This window comes from Akebia trifoliata, chromosome 8 (genome assembly GCF_017979445.1).
Source record: "Akebia trifoliata isolate Shusen 1 chromosome 8, ASM1797944v1, whole genome shotgun sequence".
Taxonomy (NCBI): Eukaryota; Viridiplantae; Streptophyta; class Magnoliopsida; order Ranunculales; family Lardizabalaceae; genus Akebia; species Akebia trifoliata.
In genome coordinates, this window is record NC_141382.1 from 38,921,430 (window position 1) to 38,946,604 (window position 25,175).

Consider the following 25,175-nt stretch of genomic DNA (forward strand, 5'->3'; position numbering starts at 1 on the left):
TGTTTAATGAAAATTTATTTCATTTTATTTTTATAGTTATTATAGATGATAAAATCTTTCTATCTGGTTAGTGATTAGTTGATTTTGAAATGCTTCTTCATTTGCGATTATAGGTAAATTATTTTTTTAAAACTATATGTTATAATGTAAATTACTTTTTAAATACCTATTCAATAATGAATTAATGATGATGTTTATTTTTCTATTTTTAGATCTTATGGATTGGAGCATGAAAGAAGACATGGAATTGACTTATTTGATTTTAGTTATAATTTTCATTTTGGATTGACTTATATAATATAAAACATGTTCATGGGTGTATTTATTTTTGTGTGTGAGATATTTATTTTGTTTGATAGACGATTCTTATTTGAATTTATTTTTGGAGTTCAAGTTAGATTGATATAAATATGAATCGTGTTTAAGTATTTATTCACTTATTTATTTTCTATTATTTATTTGCTTGATTTTTATATTTTTTTCATACTATATTTGTTTTTGTTACGCCTTTTGATTAAAATCATTGATGATTGTGAATTTATTTATTCATTTAATGTTTTTACTTTTTAATATTTAATATTAGTTAGCATAAATGCATAATTGTTTTCTTTATATTGTTGTATATTGATATATTTTCTTGATTGATGATGTATTCAATTTTGAACAAGCAACAAGCAACAAACAACATTTGATTTTAAAATGACTTTGATCTTTAATCATCCCTTACAAGATAAGTGTTAAATGATTTTTATTTTCTAATTTTTTCATAATTTTTATTTTTAATGTGTTAAAAATTATAAGTATTTTGGATTGGTTCATGATTTATTTTTTGATTTTTATTATTATTGGATTGGTTCATTATTTTTTCATAATTTTCATTATAATTGAAAATAATAAGAATGAAAAAATTGAGAATTGATCCGAACCAATTCGTTCGATTCTATAGGATAATTGGATTGGACCGGTTTCAAAATTGTAGAACCGATTATGTTTAGTTCGATTCCAATTTTACTAAAATTCGAACCATGCGCACCCCTAAGGTTTAGGGACTAATTAGAAAAGAAAATTTTACAAAATGAATTATTAAAAGAAACCCAAAAACTTAAGAGCTAATTAGAAAGAAATCCCTCCGCCAAGGCCTTTAAGTAATTACCATGGGTAATTAAATTTTATCTTATTTAATTTCGAAAGGATTAGTGTATTATGAGTAAGAGGGCGTGCCAATAGAATTTCTCAAAATAAAAAATTACCATAATATCCAAAAAGGAGGTGTGTCAGTCACTTCCCCTCTCGTATGGAAACTTCAGTCATTTTTCTCGCCAAAAATTGCTCCTATTTTGCCCTAGATATTACTTCTCGGTCTCGACTTCGCTCGTAATCGGTATATTTTCCCCGAATCTTGGTTGAATTTTTTTATCCATTATTTCTGTAGGTTTTATGTCGAAATCTCATTGAAAATCGATATAATTATTTATTTATTTGATGCGCATTTCATGCAAGATCTTTGCTCTGCAGGGGTTTGTTTAGGTCTTGTTTGGTAATTTTTTTGAAAATTTTCGTGCGTAGTACATTTATCCACCTTCGCCATTGAAGCTGAATTTTGAACATTTTGCAAGTTTAAAATGACTTGAATCAGTTTTTAAAACAGGGTTTTGGGAGTGGTAAGTTTTTTTTGTTAGGATATTTTGACCTTTGTAGTATTTTAACTTCAATTTTTTAAAATAAATTTTGGTCCAAGTTTTTGGCATTTTTCCTTGCAAGTTTGGGTTAATCTATCAAAAATTACTCTCCATGTCATTTAGACTTTGGTTTGGATTTTTTTGAGTGTGGGTTTTTTAATTTTGTTTTTGAGCTTCTCTTCTTGGGTTTTTTTTGCAGTTTATGCATTTTAGCATGTCAAAGATATAAATCATCATTTTAGTCTGGAGTTTTTAATTTATGGATTTTACTTTGGTGCCGATTTCTTTTCAAAATTTTGGAGATTTTGGGTGTTATCAAACAAATCATTTGGATCACCATTTTTTGCGCCTGAATTTTTTTATATATATGGGTTTCATGGTAAATAATTATACTTCTCAGTTGCAAAGATGATGATCCAAACAAGCCCTAAAATTTGAAATGTTAAGGTTGTTTACTTTTGGTTGAAGCTTTGCATTTTACATTCTGGTAATGGCTCTAACTTTGCAATTCCACAAAATGTGGATGATTTCTTGCTGTGTAAAATTGGACATGTTATATTCATTTTCTTGGATTGTTCACTTTATGGAGAAACCAGAAACGGGCTTCTTCTTTTATTCTCTGATTTTCATTCATTTATTTGTATCTGTATCTTGTTCATTTTACACATAAGTATTCACCGATTTTGATACATCCATCTTCCTCTTTATTACTTGTCTAGGTAAATGTAGGCATAATTTTGGTTTCCAAGACATTGTGCGAAGAGGTGCTGATTTAGTGTAAAAAAGAGTTTTCTGTTAACATCTTAATCAGTAATGTCGGTGAATGCGAGAGCAGTGATGGCCTTTGGTGCCATGAAGGCCATAGGCATTTCTGAAAAGAGAGTGAGACCAGTTTTAAAGAATCTCTTGAAATTGTATGATAAGAATTGGGAACTTATTGAAGATGAAAATTATAGAGTTCTTGCAGATGCAATATTCGATTTCCAAGAAAATGAGGTGCACTTCTTTATATTTTAATTTTATATTTTGGTATTATCTTCCTCACACATTACAACATTTAAACTGTATTGGTCTCTTTTATAGGCAGAAGAATCAAAGAAGAAGAAAGAAGCTCCGTCGCATGATGAGTCTGCTGGACCGCCATCAAAAAGGTTGCGCTCCAGACAACAGGAAGGTCAGGCTTCTCCTTCGGGCGAAACATCCATTAGAACACCAAAACTAGAGGAGACTGATATACAGCCGAATTCTCCTATGGAGGAAAGAGAAGAGCCGTCTCAGTTGTATCATAGAGACAGAAGAGTTGAGCCCGAGCCTATCTCTCCTCAAATGCATTTTAGGGACAGTCAAAAGGAACCCGCTTCACCCCAAAGTGCAGAGCGTATTTTACCTCAGACTCTTTCCCGAGACAAAGGAAAGGAACTTGTTTTATCACCGCAGACGTGTCAGAGACATGAAAGAGATGAGCCATCACAACTATGTATTAAAGACAATAGAGCTGTTTCTGGCACCGTTTCACCTCAGCCACACCTTATAAGCAAAGGAAAGGAACCTTTTTCACCTCAAATTGCTTCCAGAGAGAAAAGAGCTTTAGCTAAGAGACTATCTTCTGGGGTGTGCTTTAAAGAGCCAAAGGTTGAGCCTGGCATTGTTATTTCGCCCAAGGAGAAGTTGCATAGTAGTACCCATCATAAAGATGCTTTAATTATACCAAAAAGTGAGCCATTCGTTGGTGGCTTTGCACAATTTGAAGCTCCAATTGCTGTGATTCATCCACCTGTCCCGGGTCCAACTAGCAATGAAGGTATATTTACTTTATGTATCTTTTCTGTTAGGGTGTTCAGTACCATATAGCTTTAGTTCTTACTTAGCAAAAAAATAAAAATAAATTAGAAACTGACGAAGGTGCAAGACTTATATCATAGTTCCTATATGCCACCCCTACATTTGTCTATATGCTTCTCCTAACATTCACGCTCCCAGCATTCTTAGCATTTTACGTTATACTATTTGAATCTAAGAATCAAATCATAGTTTAAGTTTACAATTTTCATCATAAGGCCTTATCCCTAAAATTCCTCGACCAAGTTCATTTGGTGCCATTGACATGGCGAAAGACTTGTTACTGGTGAAGTCCATTATGTGGAGGCATAAGCAGTTAGGTGGTCAAGATCAGCACTAGTGGAGGAGAACTTTTAGAGTTGCGAAGTGGAGTAGGAGATGGCACAAAGTTGCAGAACTTTCCTTGGGTAAACTGTAATGGTCAAGAGATACTCCGCAGGAAGCAGTGCAATACATTTCAAACCTCTCTGTTACTCAATTATTTCATTTAGGTTGGATAGGAGATAATAGATCTAGGATAAGAATGGAATATTCTTGGTAATATTGTTCTTTAAGTTGATGAGAAGAGATCTTTCCTACTTTTTTGCGGGGTTCTAGGGTTCCATCTAAGCCGTCCTTTTTTTTTTTTGTATACACTTTCCACAATTTTTTTATTTTTGCTACTGACAATCTCAGATCCAAGAAATTGATTCTCTTGGATTTATGTTTCTTGTGAAAATGCAATCGGGGTTGTCGATCATATACTTCTCTGTTCCCCAATATCCATTCTATTTGAGTCCTTTTCCTCCATTATGGTTTATTGGTTCAGTTGTTGTGTTGTGCAAAGGTTGGCATATTGTCACTTGTCTGGTGGGATGGTGAATCCTATTGAGGTGGGGGTTCTTCCTTTGCAGTATTGCGGGGATTGTGAAAAAGATAAACAATAGGGCTTTCCAAGCAAGGAGGACCTTCAAAGAATCATCTCAACATCAAAGCTCTTTTGTTTCATTGGTCTTCGGTATTTCAGGAGTGTTAATGGTCACTTTTATGAGTGCCTAGTTTTCATTGGGAAACAATTGTTAGTACGGATGGTGTAGGTGGTTTTCTCATTTTCTTTTCCTTTTTTAGCTATTCCTCTTTTTGTTTCATCGTGCCTTTGGTTGGTCATCTGGATCACTGAGGCTCTATATGTTTCTTTTCATTTTTTTATTTTATTTTTGATAAGTAAAATTTTATTGAAAGAGGACAAGGAGTCCTCAAAGAAGGATACAAACAAGAATCACTCCCTGATTGCATTATCCCATCTAAATATAAAATCTTCAAAAAACAGACCCCTAAATTCCTTAAATTGCTTACACCACAAAGATAACAATCCAAAGATATTGAAAATAAGCTCTTGCATATTGCTTTCCTTCCCATCGAATGTGCGCATATTCCTTTTTTTCCACAAGCCCAACATATAGCAAAATGCATTAACTTCCACAGAATCTGCAAGTTGCTAGAAAAGGTTAGGAATTTCAAACAGAAGAGAAGAGAAACAAATGAACAAGGATGACACCAATAGACGACACCAATAGACCTTTAATAACGAGAGGAAGTGAGACCAAACCAAAAAGGCCACCTCATAATGAATAAGAATATGCTCCACAAGCTCATCACTCACTTTGCATATACAATAATAATCAACCAAAATGAGGCCCTTACGCTTAAGGAGATCGACCATTGGAAGCTTGTTCAAGGCTGCCAACCACCTAAAAAAGGAAACTTTAGTAGGAACCTTAGAAGCTAGGATAAAAGAAGATGGAAAATATACTTCTTGCTTATCTTCAAGCAAAGAGTAAAAAGAGCTTACAGAGAAGTGACCATTGCCACTTCCTTTCCAAATCCGACGATCGGCCCTATCCAGCGAAGACCTGTGGAGGCTAACAAATCAGCGATAGAGATCGCATCCTCGATCTCCCAATCATTCAATCTTCTTGTAAAACCAAGATCCCAAGACTCCCCCTCTCATTAGGAATCAGGAAGGCATAGATGATCATTCTTTTCATGATGGAAAGCTAATACAGACCAAGGAGCAAAAACTGTAAAGGGGTATCACTACATCACCGGTCTTTCCAAAAACGGATATGATCCCCTCTACCTACCTCAAACCGGATATGCTCACCTAGAGAAGCTCCCACAGTTAAGATACCTTTCCAAACACCACACCCAAACAAGTCTACTTGGCAAACATCCCCAACCAAAATTATCTTCTCCAAACTTAGCGGCTACTAGTTTCCTCCAAAGTTCCTCATTTTAAATCCCAAAACGCCAAAGCCACTTCTCCAACAAAGCTCTGTTCACTAACCTAAACCTTCTAATCCCCAGACCCCCCAACTTCTTAGGATGACACACTAGCCTCCAATTGATTGTATCTACTTATTTTAGGTTCTTACATGTTAAAGTCCCTATACTCCAGCTGGCTAGACAAATCCTACACACTTGAAGTGACTTCTTTCCTCGTCCAATCTAGTGCAAGAACCTCTGCCTATATCTCACAGCAATGGGAGTGCCATTTCTGCACATCTTTTTCGAAGGTTGTCCCGTTGGCACTTGCCTACTTTGTTGCAACATGTTGCCTCAAAATGCCTAATATGAGTTGGACGAAACGAAAGACAATGATATATATAAATAGATGGAGAAATTTGTATGTTGGCTACCAACCTAACAGAAAGCTTGTGTATCTGACCTTGTAACCAGCAATGTAGCATAAAAGAAACACTACTTTGGCAGAGATATCTCTAAAATTTTAATCTTAGGTTAAATCCATTTAGATAAAAATATTATGTTTTGTCTTTTTAATTCATAATTTGAGTCTTACAATTATCTCGTATCTTAAAATTTGAATAAAAAGCATACGACACATTTTCACCTTCAAAACTACGACTCATATTGTTGCGCTTTTGGTTTTCCCTAGATTGCAAGCTCTACAAGAAATGAAGTGGATGGTTTTACTATAACCACTTCATAAAATTTTACTTGCGTTAACTTGTAAACAACTTTTGATGGGGTTAGAAGTTTTGGAATGGGCCAATTTTTTTGTGAGGATGATTTCTTTACCATATACATCTTCCTCATAAAAAACATTCCACTAAAACTTCTAACTCATATAAGACAAATGGTTGTCAACTGGATTATCTAACAAGGATTTTCGTCTGATCCCAAGCCATATATATATATTTTACATTTCATAATTTTAATATAGATTTTTTATTTTTGTAGTTATCTTTTTTATTTTAACGTTTTATTTTCGTTTCTTTCCTGTTTTTTTTTTTGTTGAAACTTTCCTTTGCCATTTTAAACCTGTATTCCGACTTAGTGTCTATGCTTGGCGTGGAAACTGAAATTGTTTTTTTTATTTTAATTCATTTCTTTAGGATGGTTCTGAGGACATTGAGAACATCCTTCATTAGCATTATGTATAATAAATGCTTTCTTGGGCCAGTAAAATCCTATACGTATCTTATTGTTTGATTTGTATTGACATTGTTGAATAAATTATACATGATGGATGAGTAACTGGTTACTTTTTTCTTATTTATCTTTTCCAGACCCAGTTCGTGAAGAGGGTTGTTCAGTTGGAAATAATTCTACTGGGAGAGCTGATGGCCTAGAATCCCTGGCCTCCCAATATGCGGGTACAGAAAATGAAGTTGATGGTAATACGGGAACGAGTCTTGAGCTTGCAAACATCGCAGAGACATCCCCAGCTAATTTTGAGATTGCTTCATCGCCCTTGGGGGAGGTGAAAATTTCTCTAAGCTGTAATTATGCACTCGAACGACCAGACTTCCATATGCCTAGTCTTGATGCAGTTCTACAGATGGTGGAGGATAAATGTCTTAAATCATACAAACTTATCGAGCCCAGTTTTTCTTTGACAAGGCTGATGAAAGAAATGTGCCAATGCTTTTTGGATCTGGGAACTGATTCTACCTGTGACCAACAAAAGAATTTCATGCATATAACATCAAATCTTGACTTGTTGAACAAATCTAATTTACAAAATGTTTTGGGTGCAAGAGGTGAAAATCGACGCAATTTTTGCTTCCCAGAAAGTTTTTTGAATGAATCTGTGGATATTCATTCCTCTACTGAGGTGGTTTTACCTAAAATCCCAAGAATGCTCGCACTGAGTTGCCCTAATGGTGAAAGGGATAAGGAGGAACCAACAGATCCGGAATCTTCAAGCTCACGTGGTTTGGCGGTTGTTCCACAACAAACATTGAGCCTTCATGATATAAGGCCGATCCATGATGTTAATGACATTTCCAAAGGTGAAGAAAGGGTCAAAATTTCATTAATAAATGAAGTTAGTAGTGAGCCTTATCCACCATTGTTTTACTACATACCAAGAAACATAGTTTATCAAAATGCATATGTGAACTTCTCTCTTGCTCGGATTGGTGACGAAGATTGTTGTTCAAGCTGTTTTGGTGATTGTCTGTCATCATCTATTCCATGTGCATGTGCACGTGAAACTGGGGGTGAGTTTGCATACACTTTGGAAGGCTTGGTTAAGGAAAAGTTTCTGGATGAATGCATTTCTATGAATGTGGATGATCCTCAACAACATCGCCTCTTTTACTGCAAAGATTGCCCTTTAGAAAGGTCTAAAAATGGGAATTTGTCTGACCCATGTAAGGGTCATTCAGTGAGGAAATTTATTAAGGAATGCTGGAGTAAATGTGGCTGCGATAAGCAATGTGGAAACAGAATTGTGCAACGAGGCATTACTTGCAATTTACAGGTCAGATTGTGTCCCTGGATCTTTAACTTTGAGGACTGCTATTGGCACCGTAACTTTACCTTATTACACCCCAATTAAAATGAAAGAAAATAAGTGAATGATTGAGAATAAGTAAAAGTTGGGGTGTCAATAGAAAATACAGCTCTCATTTTTCTTTTTTGCTAGATTTCTATATATTTTGGGTTTCAGATTTTATATGAGCCTAATCATAATTGTAAAAAACTACTGAAAATGTTTGAACCAGTGTTATAATGTTGAGTAAAGTTGAGATTATAATTTGAGCCGAACGTTTGTTATGTTTAAAGTGTGTGTTTTACTCTTTCATTGGGGTGCCAATAGCAGCTCTCTTAAATTTCGGTTGCTTTATATGTTTTTCACTTTTCAATATCTTTATGCTTCAGGTATTTTTGACTTCTGAAGGAAAAGGTTGGGGGCTCCGAACACTTGAGGACTTGCCAAGAGGTTCTTTTGTGTGTGAATATGTCGGGGAAATTTTAACCAACACAGAACTAGACGAGAGAAATGCACGAAGTACTGGTTATGAGAAACATACATACCCAGTACTACTAGATGCCGATTGGGGCTCTGAAGGTGTTCTAAAGGATGAGGAAGCCTTGTGTCTAGATGCAACTGTGTATGGAAATGTTGCAAGGTTTGTTAATCACAGGTAAGCTATATAACATATGCATATCTTCATCTTTATCCATACCTTGTCCCAAGTGCTGGGATCTGTTACATGAAAACATTTTAAAACGTTCTTTCCCTTATTTTGTCACCTATTGGAGTTATTGGTAAATTTTCTTGAAATAATGTACTTTGTATGTTTTGTATTATTTTCCTATCTCATTTCTTTTTTACGAATTTGAATCAATTATGCTCTTACCAAGTAATCTTGGATTCTAATGCTGAAGTTGTTTATGCTTTTCTTTAACCAGCTCCAATTTCATTCTAATTTGGATACCATTTGGATGGCTGTTTAAGAGGTGTTTATCATCTAAAAACTAAGTGCACCTTTCTGTTGTGTTCGCCAACTATTGTTTTATTGCATCTAGTAGCTTTTGAATTAGTTAGAAATCAATGATCGGGAACCAGTATTCTCTGGAGGGGATCTTGATATAAAGAGTAAAAACAGAGTTGTGCCTTTGATAATCTGTGCTAGCAGAATTATAATTAAAATAAAAAAAGAACAATTGTGTTAATTGATAAGCATGTGAAGTATCTTGATAACAAATATGAAATTGTGTCTGATAATTTTTGCTAACATAATTGTAGTCGAATTTTTTTAAAAGCATGGCATGTTATCACATTGGATGAAGTGGTCCTAGATGGTCAACTTGCACCCAATTATATTATGCTTTTCTTTTCATAACCTTCATCACACTTTTCTTTTCTGTCTTGGTCTGGTCATCTCGATCGCACCTCTATCATTTAATAAAGAATAATGCTGACGTGACCTCAAGATTGGCCTCATTTCACACTTTTCTGACGTGGAAGTGTGGTAGAACCATAGGTGCTTTTCATCGAGATACAAGTGAAAAGCATCTATAGTTCTGTGCGAACCTCCACGTCAGAAAAGTGCAACATGAGGTCAATCCAGCACGGTTCTTTAATAAATTTTGATACTTATAAAAAAAAAGATGAATGGGAAAAAGGGAACAATGCGGACTTTTTTTCTCTCTCTCTAATTTTGGTATTTCTTTGTTGCCAATCTGTTTAATTGCTTCAGATGTTCTGATGCAAACATGGTTGAGATCCCAGTTGAAATTGAGACTCCTGATCATCACTATTACCATGTAAGAAAGTTGACTAGCTTCATTTCTGCTTGTTTTCTTGTATCTTGTTTTGTGGCACTGGAGAGTATCTCAGGGTAGTGAATCTAATAATCTTGCATATGGTTTATTCTTTATGCAGCTAGCTTTTTTCACGACTAGAAAAGTAGATGCTTTGGAAGAACTAACTTGGGTGAGTAGGTGCAATTTCCATGAATGTTCAATTGAAGTTGTTTCTTAGAAAATATTTTCCATTTCTTTTCACTTCCTTGCCAACATATTATCTGTCAGTTTTTTTAGGTGTCACCCTTACCCTTTTTCTATCTTTGTTACTGGTTGATGATATTATGACCTATACATTCTAATATGAAAAGCGTGGACCTTTTACTTTTGCTTACTATGTCTTGGATATTTTTTTAGTTTTGTTTTAAAAGTGATAATTAATATACGTGTTCTTTCTGTCCTTTTATTTTTTGTATGTCATAAGTGTTTACTTTGATTCTTACAACTCTGCAATGATCGCTAATTTTTTATGTAATATTTAAATTTACTAATGACTTCACCCAAAATTCCAACTAGCTGTGCAACAAGGTCATTCAATTTTCTAAGGATTTTCTGTGTCGGATACCTTGTTGTACCTGCACTTGACGCTTACTTGCTTAGGGAATGCCTGTAAGAGATCCTTTTTCTTTTTTAAAGGTTTTTTTTTTGATCGGTAAGCTGGGGTTAAAGGGACCCCTCTTTGAGAAACACTACTAACGAGTGTAGATACAAGTTAAATCTTCCTCTACAATTCTTAGAAGATCTTCAGGAGCATTGGACCTATCTTCAATAGTAAAAAAATCATTAGAAAAGGACCCCAATTTTGCTAAATAATCCGCTGCCCTGTTTGTTTCTCTCCAATGGAATTCAAAACAACATTCATCAGAAGAATGGACTTGGTCTGCAATTTCCAGCAACGTTTCTTCATGCTTACATGATGGAATACTTCCGCTGCCCTGTTTGTTTCTCTCCAATGAATAAGCAACTGATTGGTCGATTCCCTTCAGCTCTATCCTCCACTAGATTTATGCATGCAACAAAAGTTTACATGAACTAAACCCCTAGCAATAATAACTTGATCACAAGTAAGAATCTTGTTCAATGCCGCATTCAAACTAAAGAATTTTACCTTCGATGGAACCTTTTGACCCCAAATATGAATTAACGATATAATGGAACTCCGGAGGAGGAGGAACTAATAAAGCTATTCCTAAATTCAAAATCTCAAGACTTCCTCCTCCCTTGCATAATGAAGTCTTGGATTGATTTCCTCTTTTTGGAGGATTTAGAATAAAAGGTTCTAAAACTTAAAAATCTCAATACTTCCTCTATTTTTTCTTGTGGTTGGCAGCCCTGAATAGGCTCCCTACTATAGATTTTCTTAGAATGAGGGGTCTGTTTCTTGTTGATTTTTGTTGCTTTTGTAAGGCGAGTGGGGAGTCAGTTTCTCATATTCTCATCCATTGCAGTTCAGTTTTTGTTGTTTGTTCCCATTTCTTATCTCTATTTAATCTTGCTTGGTGCCAGCCACTCTTGGTGTCGGCCATGCTAAACAACTGGTTGTCCCCAATTTGTCCTGGTAGGGAAAGGATCCTGCGAAAGATTGCCCCATTTGCCATTTATTGGGGCCTCTGGAAAAAAGGAATGGGTGAACCTTTAAAGGAAAGGAAAAGATGTCTCACGATTTGATTTTGAACATTCTTGGTTTGCCGTTTTTTTGGTGTTAGAAGTTTAAGGAATTTAAGGCTCTGTTTTTTGAGGATTTTGTGTGTTTAGGTGAGATTCTGTTTGTAAGGGGAGAGTATAGTCTTGTCTTTGTTGTATCTTTGTGGGTACTTCTTGTCATTTTTCCAATAAAACATTGTAAAAAAAAAAAAAACACAATTTTTTTTTTTTTGGAGAGTAATCGGGGGTTTTGGCAGACCCCCTGACCAGTATAAGGGGACCATCCTATCTAAATAATACCTTGTTCTCTCTTCCAATTTAAATGCTAATCTTTTTTCGAAATTGAGGTAAAATTAGGATGATTTCTTTCCTCTCATTGGACCTAAATAAAGGCCTTACTTTCCCATGTCCATTGGTGTTCTCTCCGTTCTTTGCCCTAATTATCACCTCCAAAGACTTTTTGCTTGCACTTGAAACCTCCACAACCTTTACCAAACGGGCATAATTTTTCTACCTTAATTTTCACAAACCAAAGGCCTCCTGTCTTCTTAGAGGAAAAACAAGCTTCCATTTTATCTAGTGACATTTATGTTTAGCTTGTCATGTCACCAAACATCTTTGAAAAGCTTTTCCAATATCATCTCCACACTCATATAGATGGAGAACTATAATAAAAATATATTAAAATACTAGAGTGGGTACTTCCAATTAAGGTCACTTCTCTACCCTTATAGAGACATATTGCTTTTCATCAGCCCAACCTTCCTATTGAATCCCAAATAGAAGATATCTTGTATGCTGCACCCAACAGCTATGAAGTCGGGAGAAGGCCCACTTCACAACCCTAGCATCTAGTAAATGACTGGATATTAGACACCTGACCAATTCCATAAACCATTCTCTTCTGCATATTTATTCTTATCCTGGACACTGCCTCAAAGCAACAAAGAAGATCGCCAAAGAACTTAATATGATCCAGAGAATCTTCAATCAAAATAGATGTATCATTTGTGAATTGTATGCGAGAAATCGCTAGACCCCCCATCTTAACCACTAAAGTTCCTTGTTAGAAACCACTCTAGACATTAGTTTGTCGAAAGCTTCCACCACCAATAAGATGAAATGAGATAATGGATCACCCTACTGTAAACCCCACGAGCGTCTAACGTATCCAAATAGGGTTCCATTTGCTAGAATCGTGGAGGGGATAGTACACATTTCATAACCCAATTAGACTACCTATGGACAAATCCTATTTTACACAATCCCCTGCATCCCAAGTCTCAATTTTGAGTCGATATACTCATTAGCTGTCAGGACCCCATTGAGGATTTGGTGATCTTTGATAAATAGTCCTTGTTGTAGACCAACAACAGTCATAATCATCTTATTGAATCTAACTGTGCATGAAGCTAATGAGACTGATGGCTTGACAGTTGGTCATATCTTTTGCTTTAGATTTCTTTGGGATGAGAGTCACAAGTATTATTTGAACCATTACCAATAAAACCTCCTTCAAAAACCCATAATTATTGACATGAGGATATCCCTAATAATATCTCAGCATGCCTGAAATAGTTCCTTAGAAACCATCCATATGTGACTTGGTTCTGGGTTCACGGTTTGCCACTCTAAAGCGAATCTAGTTTGTAGGGGTAGTCTGAGATAATTTTTGTGTGTGGTTAATTTTTTTTAGAATTACTTATATACAAGATTAGGCACCAAAGTCGCCAACTTTTTAAAAAAGTCATGATTAAATTGCGATTTTAAAGATTGGTGATTAAATCACGACTTTTTGAAGAAGTCACAATTTAATCATGACTTCTTGAAAAAGTCACAATTTAAACAAAAAAAGTGATTTCATCGTCACTTTTTAAAGGGATTTTTTTGCAGACCATTTATTCTTATAGTTTAAAGTAGGATTTGATGATATAAATGATAATCCACTTAGTAGAAAAAATACATTATCCTCACACTATTTTGATTTTTTTCCCCATTTTTTTCTCCACTTTTTCAACTATTTCCCGATCCCCTACTTGGTGACTACGTATACAAGTATATATTAGCCGGGGCTCCATTTTAATTGAAGTTGACCCAATTGATGGGTTCCACTAATATATTAATTAGTGGGCCCAATAACAAGTACCCTTACCGTGGGGACTACTCATGATATACTCATCATGACAGACCCTTCTGTTGAAGAAAATTCAAGTCTATTGCATAAATCTTCAAATGGAATTCAATTTTGTGGTAGTACCGGTTTGCTGTACTCCACAAACCCAGTGCGAACCAAACCCGAACTGTTTGCTTTTTATCGGTTCGCAGTTTGGTACATGTGGAACAATTCTGGTAATACAGATCCATCCAGCTCCCTCTCAGCCCTGCAATAACTTGGAGTAACGCCTCTTCAATGGCCGAAATGCCACACTTGCTGCTGGTCCTCTTATGAATTTTTTTTTTTTTTCAAATTCAAATTCATAGTAAGTTGTGCTGGATCCCCTGAACTCTTTTCGATTGACAATGAATATTTTTTGTGATATGTTGTATGTGAAATAAATAACAGGACTATGGGATTGATTTCTATGACCATAAGCACCCTGTCAAGGCATTTCGATGTCGCTGTGAAAGCAAAGGTTGCCGTGACATTAAGCGATCAAACAGTTAGTATATCTTGTTTCTAACTTGCTAAATGTATGATTGGTGTGCCCTTTTATTGTTTGCAATGGCAAAAGTATATACTTATGTGACAGGTTTTAGGGTGCAAGCATGTATTAGAAACTTGACTGCAATATATTTTAAGTTGTAAATACAGTGTGTTTTTGGTCGAGGTTCTCCATTAACTAGACCGTTGAGATCAGAGGAGGAACATGTTTCCTAGAGGTCAAATGATTAATACTTTTTAACGATAAAAGAAATGATTAATTCTTGTTTTCCAATGATTAGTGTAAATATTTTTAAGGCTACATTTTTTTCTTGGGAATCTTTAGGAGTTCTCCCATCTCAACAGTTTGTTTAATGTAGAGCCTCTAATGTCCTTTAGTCTTGCCCATGTTTTGCACCCATATCTGCCTAGTGAAATTTGTTCACGATGAATCGCTCAATGTTACTCAAAATTTGAACCCTAGATTCTGTTTTAATGGGGTACTCAAAATTTCCTGATCATCCATAGATTCACAATACCTTTCACTGCATTTTAGATGCACTCACGCCTATATTTTTGAACACAGGATCTAAATCAAGAAAGATGGTTTTGAGATGATCAGAAGATGTTTTTTTGACAAACCTAAGTGCTTTGGGTCAGGGATTCGGAACAAACTCTTCTTTTGTTTTTGTTTTGTGCTCTCTTGTGGTGTTCTCCAATGAAGAACAGGGAAAGGGGTCTGATATGATACTGTTCTTTTACTGGACCAACTACTCTGCTAAGCTACATGTTTATTTAAGATAATGGGTATTTTAGTCTGTTATCAGGTTTATTTTGAAGGTTGCATAGGGTGTTTTGGGGATATATATTGTACAGGGTTTTGTGGATGGATTTACATGTTTAGCCATTCCGTTCTTGCTAAAACTTTCAATATTTTGTGCAGGAGTTTTCTTCCTTGATTATTGAACAGCTTCATAATCAAAATTTTGATCGATGGTTTCACCATATCCAACTGAAAGGAAGGCTTATAAGTAAGAAATCAAAGATAAAAGTCAGAAAAATCTCACTTCAAAATTAAAAAAAAATCTTAAATTTTTCTTTAAAAAAATTCTAGAGGAAATGATAACCTTTTAACAAGAGGTACTTTCATAGAACGACTATTCCTCCCATTTTATGAATCCCAACATATAGCTAAAAGGTGTCAAAACTCTAATAGGATTTTTTCTCTAGATGTCAGAGTCATGGTCTGCAAATTTTTAAGGAGTTGAAATTGATCGAGCAAACCATTAATGGAGGTTAAATAAGGAAAAGAAATGTGCTCAAACTTGAAAGGACTTTTTCTTTAGAGTTAAAGGGCATGGCCTGCTAATTTTTACAAGAGTTGATATTAATCAAGGCAAGCACAACAGAGGTTGAATAAGAAAGAAATGGGCTGAAACGACCGATGAATTATTGATTCACCACTAGTGTAACAGAGAGAACACAAGCCTATTGAAATTGCTTGGAAAACAGATTTTGTCTTTAATCAATATTATTTTCATGACTAGTTAGCAATTGTTGTTGTACCTTTTTATTTGGCTCTACTTGAGATGATTATGTTGCTATTTGTGTGCTTGGATAGAAAATTAGTGGAACCATTTTTTCAGCAAAGAACACGAACAAGCTTAATTTCGATTTGTTCGAATTCAACTAACCAAGTTCCCAACTAGATATCATGATGTCCATTATTCCCTTTGCTCTATAACTCGGGCTTTTCTGCCTTGAATACAATGTTCTTTCCTTCCTCTCTTGATATTGATATATGTGTACTTATCTTTACAAACCGGTTTGATTTGTTATTGTTCGCTGTGGGTGCCGAGTCATGAGAGAACCAAGTTTAAAAGCCATGGTGTCAAGTGGCCAGGATGACCCTACACCCATCCTGCAAGGGAATTGTCTTCGCCAATATGAATAGCCCGAATTGTTCTCAGTCCAAAACTATGTTACATCGTTGGTTAGTTTGAATTCGGGCTCATAGTGCAACTCTAGAATGAACCCAGTTTGTTGGGGGTAGACAAATGATTCATTTCACATATAAGTCTCGAGTTCAATTGACATGTATATATATGTAATTCAAGCATGCACGTTAATAAGTACAACGATAATGTTTAAAAATACTCTATTCCAAGTGTTCAAAACATGAAATCAAACATTGGGGACAAAACATGGATCTTAGAATGACATGATAATTTTGTTTTCTTGCTTACCTTATTTGGTAAAACAACTCTTTTTATTTCCAAATTCTAACATCTTCAAGAGAATCAATTGAACAAAATATCCCTATGCGAAGAAATAAAATTCAAATGAGCTTAAATAAATCCGATGGAAAATTACAAGCTGATTTCACTTTCAGCCAATTTTATTGTTAAACAAAAATCACAATACATATCCTACACAAGAATGAATTGACATGTTGAACTCTTTTATTTCCAAATCTAACTTTCATTCCAGAAATTGAGTGGTTGGAAGTACCTGGACTGACAAGATCCAAGAGAAATAATAATGTCTAATAGCCTTTAGGAGGTGGAGGGGATTTGTAGTAGTAGATATGAGGAGAAGGCGACGGTGGTGGAGGAGATTTGTAGTAATATGGTGGAGGTGGTGATAGAGATGGTGGTGGTGGAGACTTGTAAAAGTAGGGAGGAGGTGGGGATGGAGACGGTGGTGGTGGGGATTTGTAGTAGTAAGGAGGGGGAGGTGATTTGGATGGAGGAGGAGATTTGTAGATGTAAGGAGGCGGTGGTGGGGATTTGTAGAAGTAAGGAGGTGGCAGTGATGGTGATGGTGATGGTGATGGCGGTGGCGGAGATTTGTAGTGGTAAGGAGGTGGGGGTGATGGAGATGGAGGTGGTGGGGATTTGTAGTAATAAGGAGGGGGAGGTGATTTGGATGGAGGGGGAGGAGATTTGTAGTGGTAAGGAGGTGGGGGTGATGGAGATGGCGGTGGTGGGGATTTGTAGAAGTAAGGAGGCGGCGGTGATGGTGATGGCGGAGGTGGAGATTTGTAGAAGTAAGGAGGCGGTGGTGACGGTGATGGTGGTGGTGGAGATATGTAGTGGTAAGGAGGTGGGGGTGATGGAGATGGAGGTGGTGGGGATTTGTAGAAGTAAGGAGGCGGTGGTGATGGTGAAGGCGGTGGTGATGGTGATGGCGGTGGTGGAGATTTGTAGTGGTAAGGAGGTGGGGGTGATGGAGATGGAGGTGGTGGGGATTTGTAGTAATAAGGAGGGGGAGGTGATTTGGATGGAGGAGGAGGGGATTTGTAGTAGTAAGGAGGTGGGGGTGATGGAGATGGAGGTGGTGGGGATTTGTAGAAGTAAGGAGGCGGTGGTGATTGTGATGGCGGTGGTGGAGATTTGTAGTGGTAAGGAGGTGGGGGTGGGGGAGATGGAGGTGGTGGGGATTTGTAGTAATAAGGAGGGGGAGGTGTTTTGGATGGAGGAGGAGGAGATTTGTAGTAGTAAGGAGGTGGGGGTGATGGAGATGGAGGTGGTGGGGATTTGTAGAAGTAAGGAGGTGGCGGTGATGGTGATGGCGGTGGTGGAGATTTGTAGTGGTAAGGAGGTGGGGGTGATGGAGATGGAGATGGAGGTGGTGGGGATTTGTAGTAATAAGGAGGGTGAGGTGATTTGGATGGAGGAGGAGGAGATTTGTAGTAGTAAGGAGGTGGGGGTGATGGAGATGGAGGTGGGGGGGATTTGTAGAAGTAAGGAGGCGGCGGTGATGATGATGGCGGTGGTGGAGATTTGTAATAGTAAGGAGGGGGAGGTGATTTGGATGGCGGAGGAGGTGATTTGTAAAAATATGGAGGAGATGGTGATGGTGGAGGAGGTGAGGGCGATGGAGGTGGAGGAGACTTGTAGTAATATGAAGGGGGAGGTGATGGAGATGGAGGAGGCGGAGATTTGTAGATGTATGGAGGAGGAGGTGATGGTAATGGGGGTGGAGGTGATTTATAATAGTACGGAGGGGGTGATGAAGGAGTCGGAGGAGGTGGTGACTTATAGTAGTAGGGAGGAGGTGGTGAAGGTGATTGTGGTGGTGGCGATGAAGATGGTGGTGGTGGAGAATTGTAATAATATGGTGGAGGTGGAGATGGGGATGGTGGAGGTGGGGACTTATAGTAGTATTTCGAAGGTATCGATGGTGGTGGTGGAGAGGCATAAATGTATGGCTTATCGGCCACTACATTAGTGACCACAAAGCAAAATGCCAAAGCATAAACTAGGTGAGGCCATGGCGGCACCATTTCCATCATTTAACTCCAAATGATTGTATCAGTGATGACAACCAGTTTCTCAGATATGAGACTATTGTAGTTGTTTATGACTTGCATTAGATGGGGCACTCTAAATCCTTTATATAGTGATCTCTTCTTAAGGTATATACATTGCATAAGCTATACACTTCTTTTATATTATAATCTAATATCAACTATGGGATATTGGAAGACCACTACTAGCTCAGTATGTATCTCCATATGAAGATTTTAAATATAAGCCAAGAACAAGCCAAGAAAATGATATGAGAAAATTAAAGGCAGTAAGTAACTTGGGAGAGGTGTTGGCCTTATCATTTTTCTAAGTTAAGCACGTTCAGTTTGATAGGTTCCAAGGAAGTTGGTGATGTAGGTGTTTATGACCTACAATTTAAATGTCAGGGTTGGATTCATTTAGGATGAAAGATCTCAGCTTAAAAAAATCTAGTACTAAAAAAAAACTTGGTGTGTCTAGTTTCCAATCTTTGATATAGATTGGGTGCATTTAGATTGTGCAAACATATATAATAGAGATGAGTCGTGCTAGAGTGACATCAAGATTAGACCTCATATCGCACATCTTGATGTGAAAGTGGATAGTAATCATAGATGTTTTTTCACTCATATCTTGATGAAAAACATTTATGATTCTTGTACACTTTCACGTCAAGAAGTGCGATATGAGGTTCCAGCCTAAGCTCACTTCAGCATTATTCAATAGAGATTGGGTTGTATTGCTGTCAGTTTTTGCTATCGTAAAACTGCAATTGAAAAAAGTTGGATTCAGCAAAACTGCGAAGTAGCAAATAAGAAGCTCTCAGTTGTTTGCATACTTGAAAAGTATCTTGTTGTGAGTAAAATTTGAAAAATATTATTTATTAAAAACTGCCAAATGATCAGAATACTATATGGATATAAAATAATATATCAGTTGATATTTTAGGACCCCATAAGCAAAGTATTATGCCATGAATTACTTTTTGTGGGTCCATTAATAAAAGAATAGCAAAATCAATAATTTATCATATATAAAAAGGGAAAAATATCACAAAAAATTACAGCTTCGAATCATAAAGAAATATGTTGAAAGGTAACATGTTCAAATCATTCAAACCCATGTCTACTAATTAAATTCTCAATGACTAATCATATATCATTTCGTTCACAAACAAAATTTTGATGGCTTCTACAACAAGAGTAATTTTTAGTTGTTCCTTAGAGTATACGATATGACTCTCATATCATATAAGCACACCACGGGCTTCATGTTTGTGATTGAGTCATCTTGAAATTCAATATTCGAGTCAAGTCAACTTGACCAGTTCTAAAATTATGCAAAAAACCAATTCTCTACTTTTGATATTTTCAAAGGTCAATCAAACAATGGAATCCATTTTTCCAAATTAAGCGCCTCTAGTTTGATGGGTTCAAAAGGAGTTGGTGATGTAATTGTTTATAAGTTATAACATATAGCTTGAATGTAGGGTTGGATTCATTGAGGACGAAATATCTCAGCTTTAACATATGTTAGTGTACAAATGTAATAATTAGATAATTGGGTGTGGTTTGTTGTTTTAAATGTTGGAGTCGTACATGCTTGCACGATTCGAAGCGTTTTAATTTTAAATACTACCAACATTCATATATTATTTGTTAGCTTTTGTAATAATGACATAAGAAAATTCTACCTTGTAAGCTAACACTTAAAATACTTTTTTTTCTTTTCTTTCTGTTGCATAAGTCAATAAAACTAATGGGACAGCTTGTGGTTGACAATTTTGTACTAACACTATAAATTATTTTAGCCTTTCTAACAATGGCATAAGAAACTTCTATCTTGTAATCTCACACAAAAATACATTTTTTTGTTGGATGAGTCAAAGACAAAACTAATGGGATAGCTTGGGTTGAACATTTTTATTCACGGTAAAATAAAATAAATTATTTGTTAGAGAAATTCTGCAATTAAAATACATTTTTTTTGCTGTAAAAAATTATGAGATTCGGTTGCTTGGGCCAAAGGAGTACCCAACTATATTGACGGCACGTCATTTTACAATCGAAACATGGTCCAATGCCATATGGATGTAACCCCTAAAATTCTAAGAATTCAGATAAATAAATAAGAAAATATATTTTTACACCGTTGATCAACACATTTTGCATTTGAGAATTCACAATTGTCCATTATTGAGGTCTTTGGCCATGTATATGGGTCGGGTTCTGTAGACACATAAAGTTACAACGTTTTTGTCTTATATGGTTAAAAAGATTTAGAATAGACTGATTTTTTGTGAGGATGATCTCTATGGTGAGGGGATCATCTTTGGGCCAAAGTAGCTTTATGTGTATATGAATCCTAGTCCTATATATATATATGGTCAGGATCAAGATCAAGGACATGAAAAAACATATGTAAAAACAATGTAACCTTAATAAATTTTCAAAATATGGGTTAGAAGTTTCGGATTGAGCTGATTTTTTGTGAGGATGATCTCTATGATGGGAGGTCATCTGAAAAAAAAAAAAAAATTAGTTCAATCTGAAACTTCTAACCCCATTAAAAGTGATTTACAATGTGGACCGTCGATTTTTTGTCAATTTTTGTCAATAATTTATAAATCACTTTTGATGGATTTAGAAGTTTCAGATTGAGTTGATTTTTTGTGAGGATGATCTTCTCATCATAGTGACCATCATCGTAAAAAATCAGCTCAATCCAAAACCTCTAACCCATATTTTGCAAAACCATTGTTTTTACATATGTCCCTTGAATATATATATATATATATATATATATATATATATATATATATATATATATATATATATATATAGGGACAATGTTAGGGAGACACATCGGGAGAAAAAAATTGTCCTACATATCTTAAAAGTTTTGGATTGGATTAATTTTTTGTGAGGATGATCTCTAGTGAGGAGACCATTCTCCCAAAAAAAGCCCCCAATCTAAAACTTTTACCCCCCTGTTTGTCAAATGCTATCCTATATATATATATATAACGTTTGGGAGACAATATCGGGAGCAGGGGCGGATTTACAGTGGGGGCAGTGGGGGCAATTGCCCCCACAAGAATTTCTAAAATCCATAGGGAGGCATTAATAATTTTAAAATTTTTTTTAACATTCTACTGCTTTGCCCCCACAGAAGTTTTGAAATTTTTTTTATTTGTAATTTGCCCCCACAAAATTTTTTAACATTCTACTACTTTGCCCCATAGAAAATCAGAAAATTTTTCTATTTGTAATTTGCCCCCACGAAAACAAAATCCTGGCTCCGCCCCTGATCGGGAGACAAAATTTATCCTGTATGGCTCAAAACTTAAGACACTTCATTATGTACAAGAAAATTCCAATTCTAACTCTAAGTTGTTTATATAACCGAAGCTAATGTCTTTTAGTGCACGTAGAAAGGTTCTCTCACCTTCTCGAGAATTACTTCCCTTCCTCATGAGTATTCATAATTTTTCTTTTCAAGTAAGACACATTCAAACATCCTATATAACTTTGTTAGTTGACTTCCCATCTAATCATAGAGAATTCTTGTATTTCCTTGATGGGTTATTCATTTATGTACATTTTTCAATTAATTCTTGGACGGTTACATTCAGCTCTCCACAGTTCATAAAATAACAGGTATAAAGAGAAACATGCGAGAAACAGAAGTAGGCAATGAGTCGTCTTATCTTAAAAAGAAAGACAAATGGGAATTTCTTAGGGGAAATTATTTTCATGATGACTATAGTCATTTTATCTATAAAAATCCTAAGAATTGCTGTATGTTCCAAAATTAAAGCCTAAAATTGAATTATTTCCATATTCAATGGTTATGAATATATTTTTACATGCTGGCGTGACACCAAAATTAACCAAACGTGCGCTGAAATAAAAACCACATAAGAACCTATTGGTTTCAAAACAAACTATAGGGACTGTATTGGATCATTGATCTAAAACTCTAAAATTTAATCCATATTTTTCATCCATAGCCATGGAATTTACAGATCACTAGAAGACAAAGTTCATACAAATTTTTTTTATCTCAATCTAAAGCCAATAGATCCTTACTTTACAAGTCAACTATCGAAATTCACACAAAAAATAATTGATAAAGAGCATTAAAATTACGTTGAATCCAAATCAAGAACTTGTTCAACTACAAATTGAATATCAAATTCTCCAAAAAAAAAATAATTAAATCAAATCACTCTATTATCTATATTATACAATATATACACATTGCAAATGAAATCAAAGAACTATGCAACCCAAAACAGAAATGGCACAATATATAGATAGATTCAAACTATACAAACCTACTAACACATATGTAGATAAATTCCAACAACATCCATAAATATAGAAAACAAATCCACACCTTCAATTAATTTCAATAGTTAAAAACAATACTTAAAAAAAAAAAAAATCAGCCATTCTGAAACTTCTAACCCTATAAAAAGTGGTTTCAAATTAATGGTCCACGATTCTTCAACTTATTAACTGGGGTTAGAAGTTTCTAAATAGGCTGATCTTTTGTTTTTTTAAAGGATTATATCTTCACCCTCACAAAAAATAGCTCATTTTGAAACTTTCACCCTACAAGACAAAAACACTTTGGCTACGATTTTGGTTGTTGAACCTGACCCAAGATTATAACTCTAGTTTGCCCAAACTTCAATTTCTATGATGGAAGGAACATTAAGATTATAGCACTACATATATCCAATAGACCCCCCTCCCCCCCTATCTAAAAAAAACAAAAAACAACAACACACTTCACAACAATTTCTAATTTTGACACATCTCTCTGAACTGTGTAAGGATTGGGATAGAGCTCTGTCTTTTATTTGTATGTTGTTGATTTATATTATTGGCTATAATACTTGATTTATTTGTATGGTGTTTTGAATTAGATATGGTAGGAGAGTCCTGGGTGTACACAATCTCTACTTTATCCCTAAGGTCAAAAATAGAAGAAAATAAAAAGTAAAAAATAAAAATAAAAATAAATCATTCACTTAGATGAGAGAATCACAAAACTTCTCACTTGAACCAAACTCGCAGGAACTTGAATTCTCTATGAGAGAACAAAATAAAAAAAAAAAATTCATAATTTCAAATTAATAGCAAATATCATAGATGAGTGATAAAATTTCCTTAAAGGAGATAAGTGAATTTCATTCTAGAAACTAAAAAATTCAGTGAGGATTGTTAAAATCATACCAAGAAATCGAGAAGATATCCAACCAGATCAAATAAACAAGCTCAATCTACTAAGCCTCAAGAGATGAGTAGAACCAACGATCTAAATATACGTGAGCGAACCTTCGAATCAATATTGGAATCGTAGAATCCGTAATAGAACTTTGAGATATGTGAATAAATAAAGGTTAAGAAGTGATTCTATATTTGAGATCTTCGAATCAATATTGGAATCGCAACATACAATCTAGTCACCATTACAAATCTCCATTATTCAAGCAAAATCGACAAAGATTATTCTCAAATGGTTGTAGAAAACATTGTGCCTGAGCGATTTCTTTATGATAGGAAGTGGTGAGAACTACCTGGAATGTGTCGGTTGAAGAAGATGGTACTGAATCTCGCCTGATTTCGTAACCTCTTCCGATGAGAAAAAAAAAAAAAAAACACTAGAGAAATGAGATTTGTTGTTTGAGATTTAAAATTCTAGGGTTTTTAGAGGAAGAAGAAACAAATAAATGGGATTTTTGTCACTCAATTTTTATTAACAGCAAATAGTGGTGTAACATTAGTAAAAATTGTTGTGGACAATAGTGGCACCCAATTTTTATTAATGGCACACCAATCGGTGTAACATTAGTAAAACTTGGTGCTGTAAATAGTGGCACCCAATTTTTATTAATGCCACACCAATCGGTGTAACATTAGTAAAAGTTGGTGTGGCAATAGTGACTCTTTTACTTATTTAATGACGGATTAAATTAGTTGTTTATAATCGACTATTATAAACGTTATTAAGGGCTAAATAACTGAAGAAAACCGTCGTATATAAACGACGGCTATAGTCTATCGTTTTTTCTGCTATTTTTAGTCGTTTTTAATTATTTGTGACACAGGGGTGAGGAGATCATCCTCACAAAAAATCATACTAATATGAAATTTCTAACCCCATAAAAAGTGATTTACAAATTATCGCGACAGTCCTCAATTCTAAACTACTTTTGATAGGGTTAGAAATTTCAGATTGGGCTGATTTTTTGTGAGGCTGATCTAATCATCATAGAGATCATCCTCACAAAAAATTAGCCAAATCCAAAACTCTTAGGCTCATATAGGAAATTTTTTTGTCTCCCAATGTTGTCCTCCTAAAATTGTCTGTAGAACGGGACCCATATATATATGATTCTCTGCCGAACATTATATATATATATAGGGTCAGGTTCAAGGGCCATATGAGAAAACATATGAGAAAACT

General features: G+C 35.3%; 2 protein-coding genes across 3 annotated transcripts; one reads left to right on the forward strand and one right to left on the reverse strand.

Annotated features, from left to right (window-relative positions):
* The first annotated feature begins 1,225 nt into the window (after positions 1–1,225).
* LOC147396751 (putative inactive histone-lysine N-methyltransferase SUVR2) lies at positions 1,226–15,345 on the forward strand. Of its 2 annotated transcripts, XM_086451857.1 has the most exons (9): positions 1,226–1,381; positions 2,399–2,675; positions 2,763–3,480; positions 7,088–8,286; positions 8,688–8,953; positions 10,013–10,079; positions 10,198–10,248; positions 14,326–14,422; positions 14,990–15,345. In XM_086451857.1, the coding sequence occupies exons 2-9, from the start codon at positions 2,493–2,495 to the stop codon at positions 15,019–15,021; spliced, it is 2,613 nt and encodes an 870-aa protein (XP_086307983.1). In that variant the 5' UTR covers positions 1,226–1,381; positions 2,399–2,492; the 3' UTR covers positions 15,022–15,345. The 2 variants fall into 2 exon arrangements, with proteins under 2 accessions (XP_086307983.1, XP_086307984.1); XM_086451858.1 differs by lacking the exon at positions 14,326–14,422.
* Positions 15,346–16,772: 1,427 nt separating this feature from the next.
* Positions 16,773–18,736, reverse strand: LOC147396752 (uncharacterized). Its single transcript, XM_086451859.1, has one exon. The coding sequence runs from the start codon at positions 18,698–18,700 to the stop codon at positions 16,949–16,951; it is 1,752 nt and encodes a 583-aa protein (XP_086307985.1). The 5' UTR covers positions 18,701–18,736; the 3' UTR covers positions 16,773–16,948.
* Positions 18,737–25,175: the final 6,439 nt, after the last annotated feature.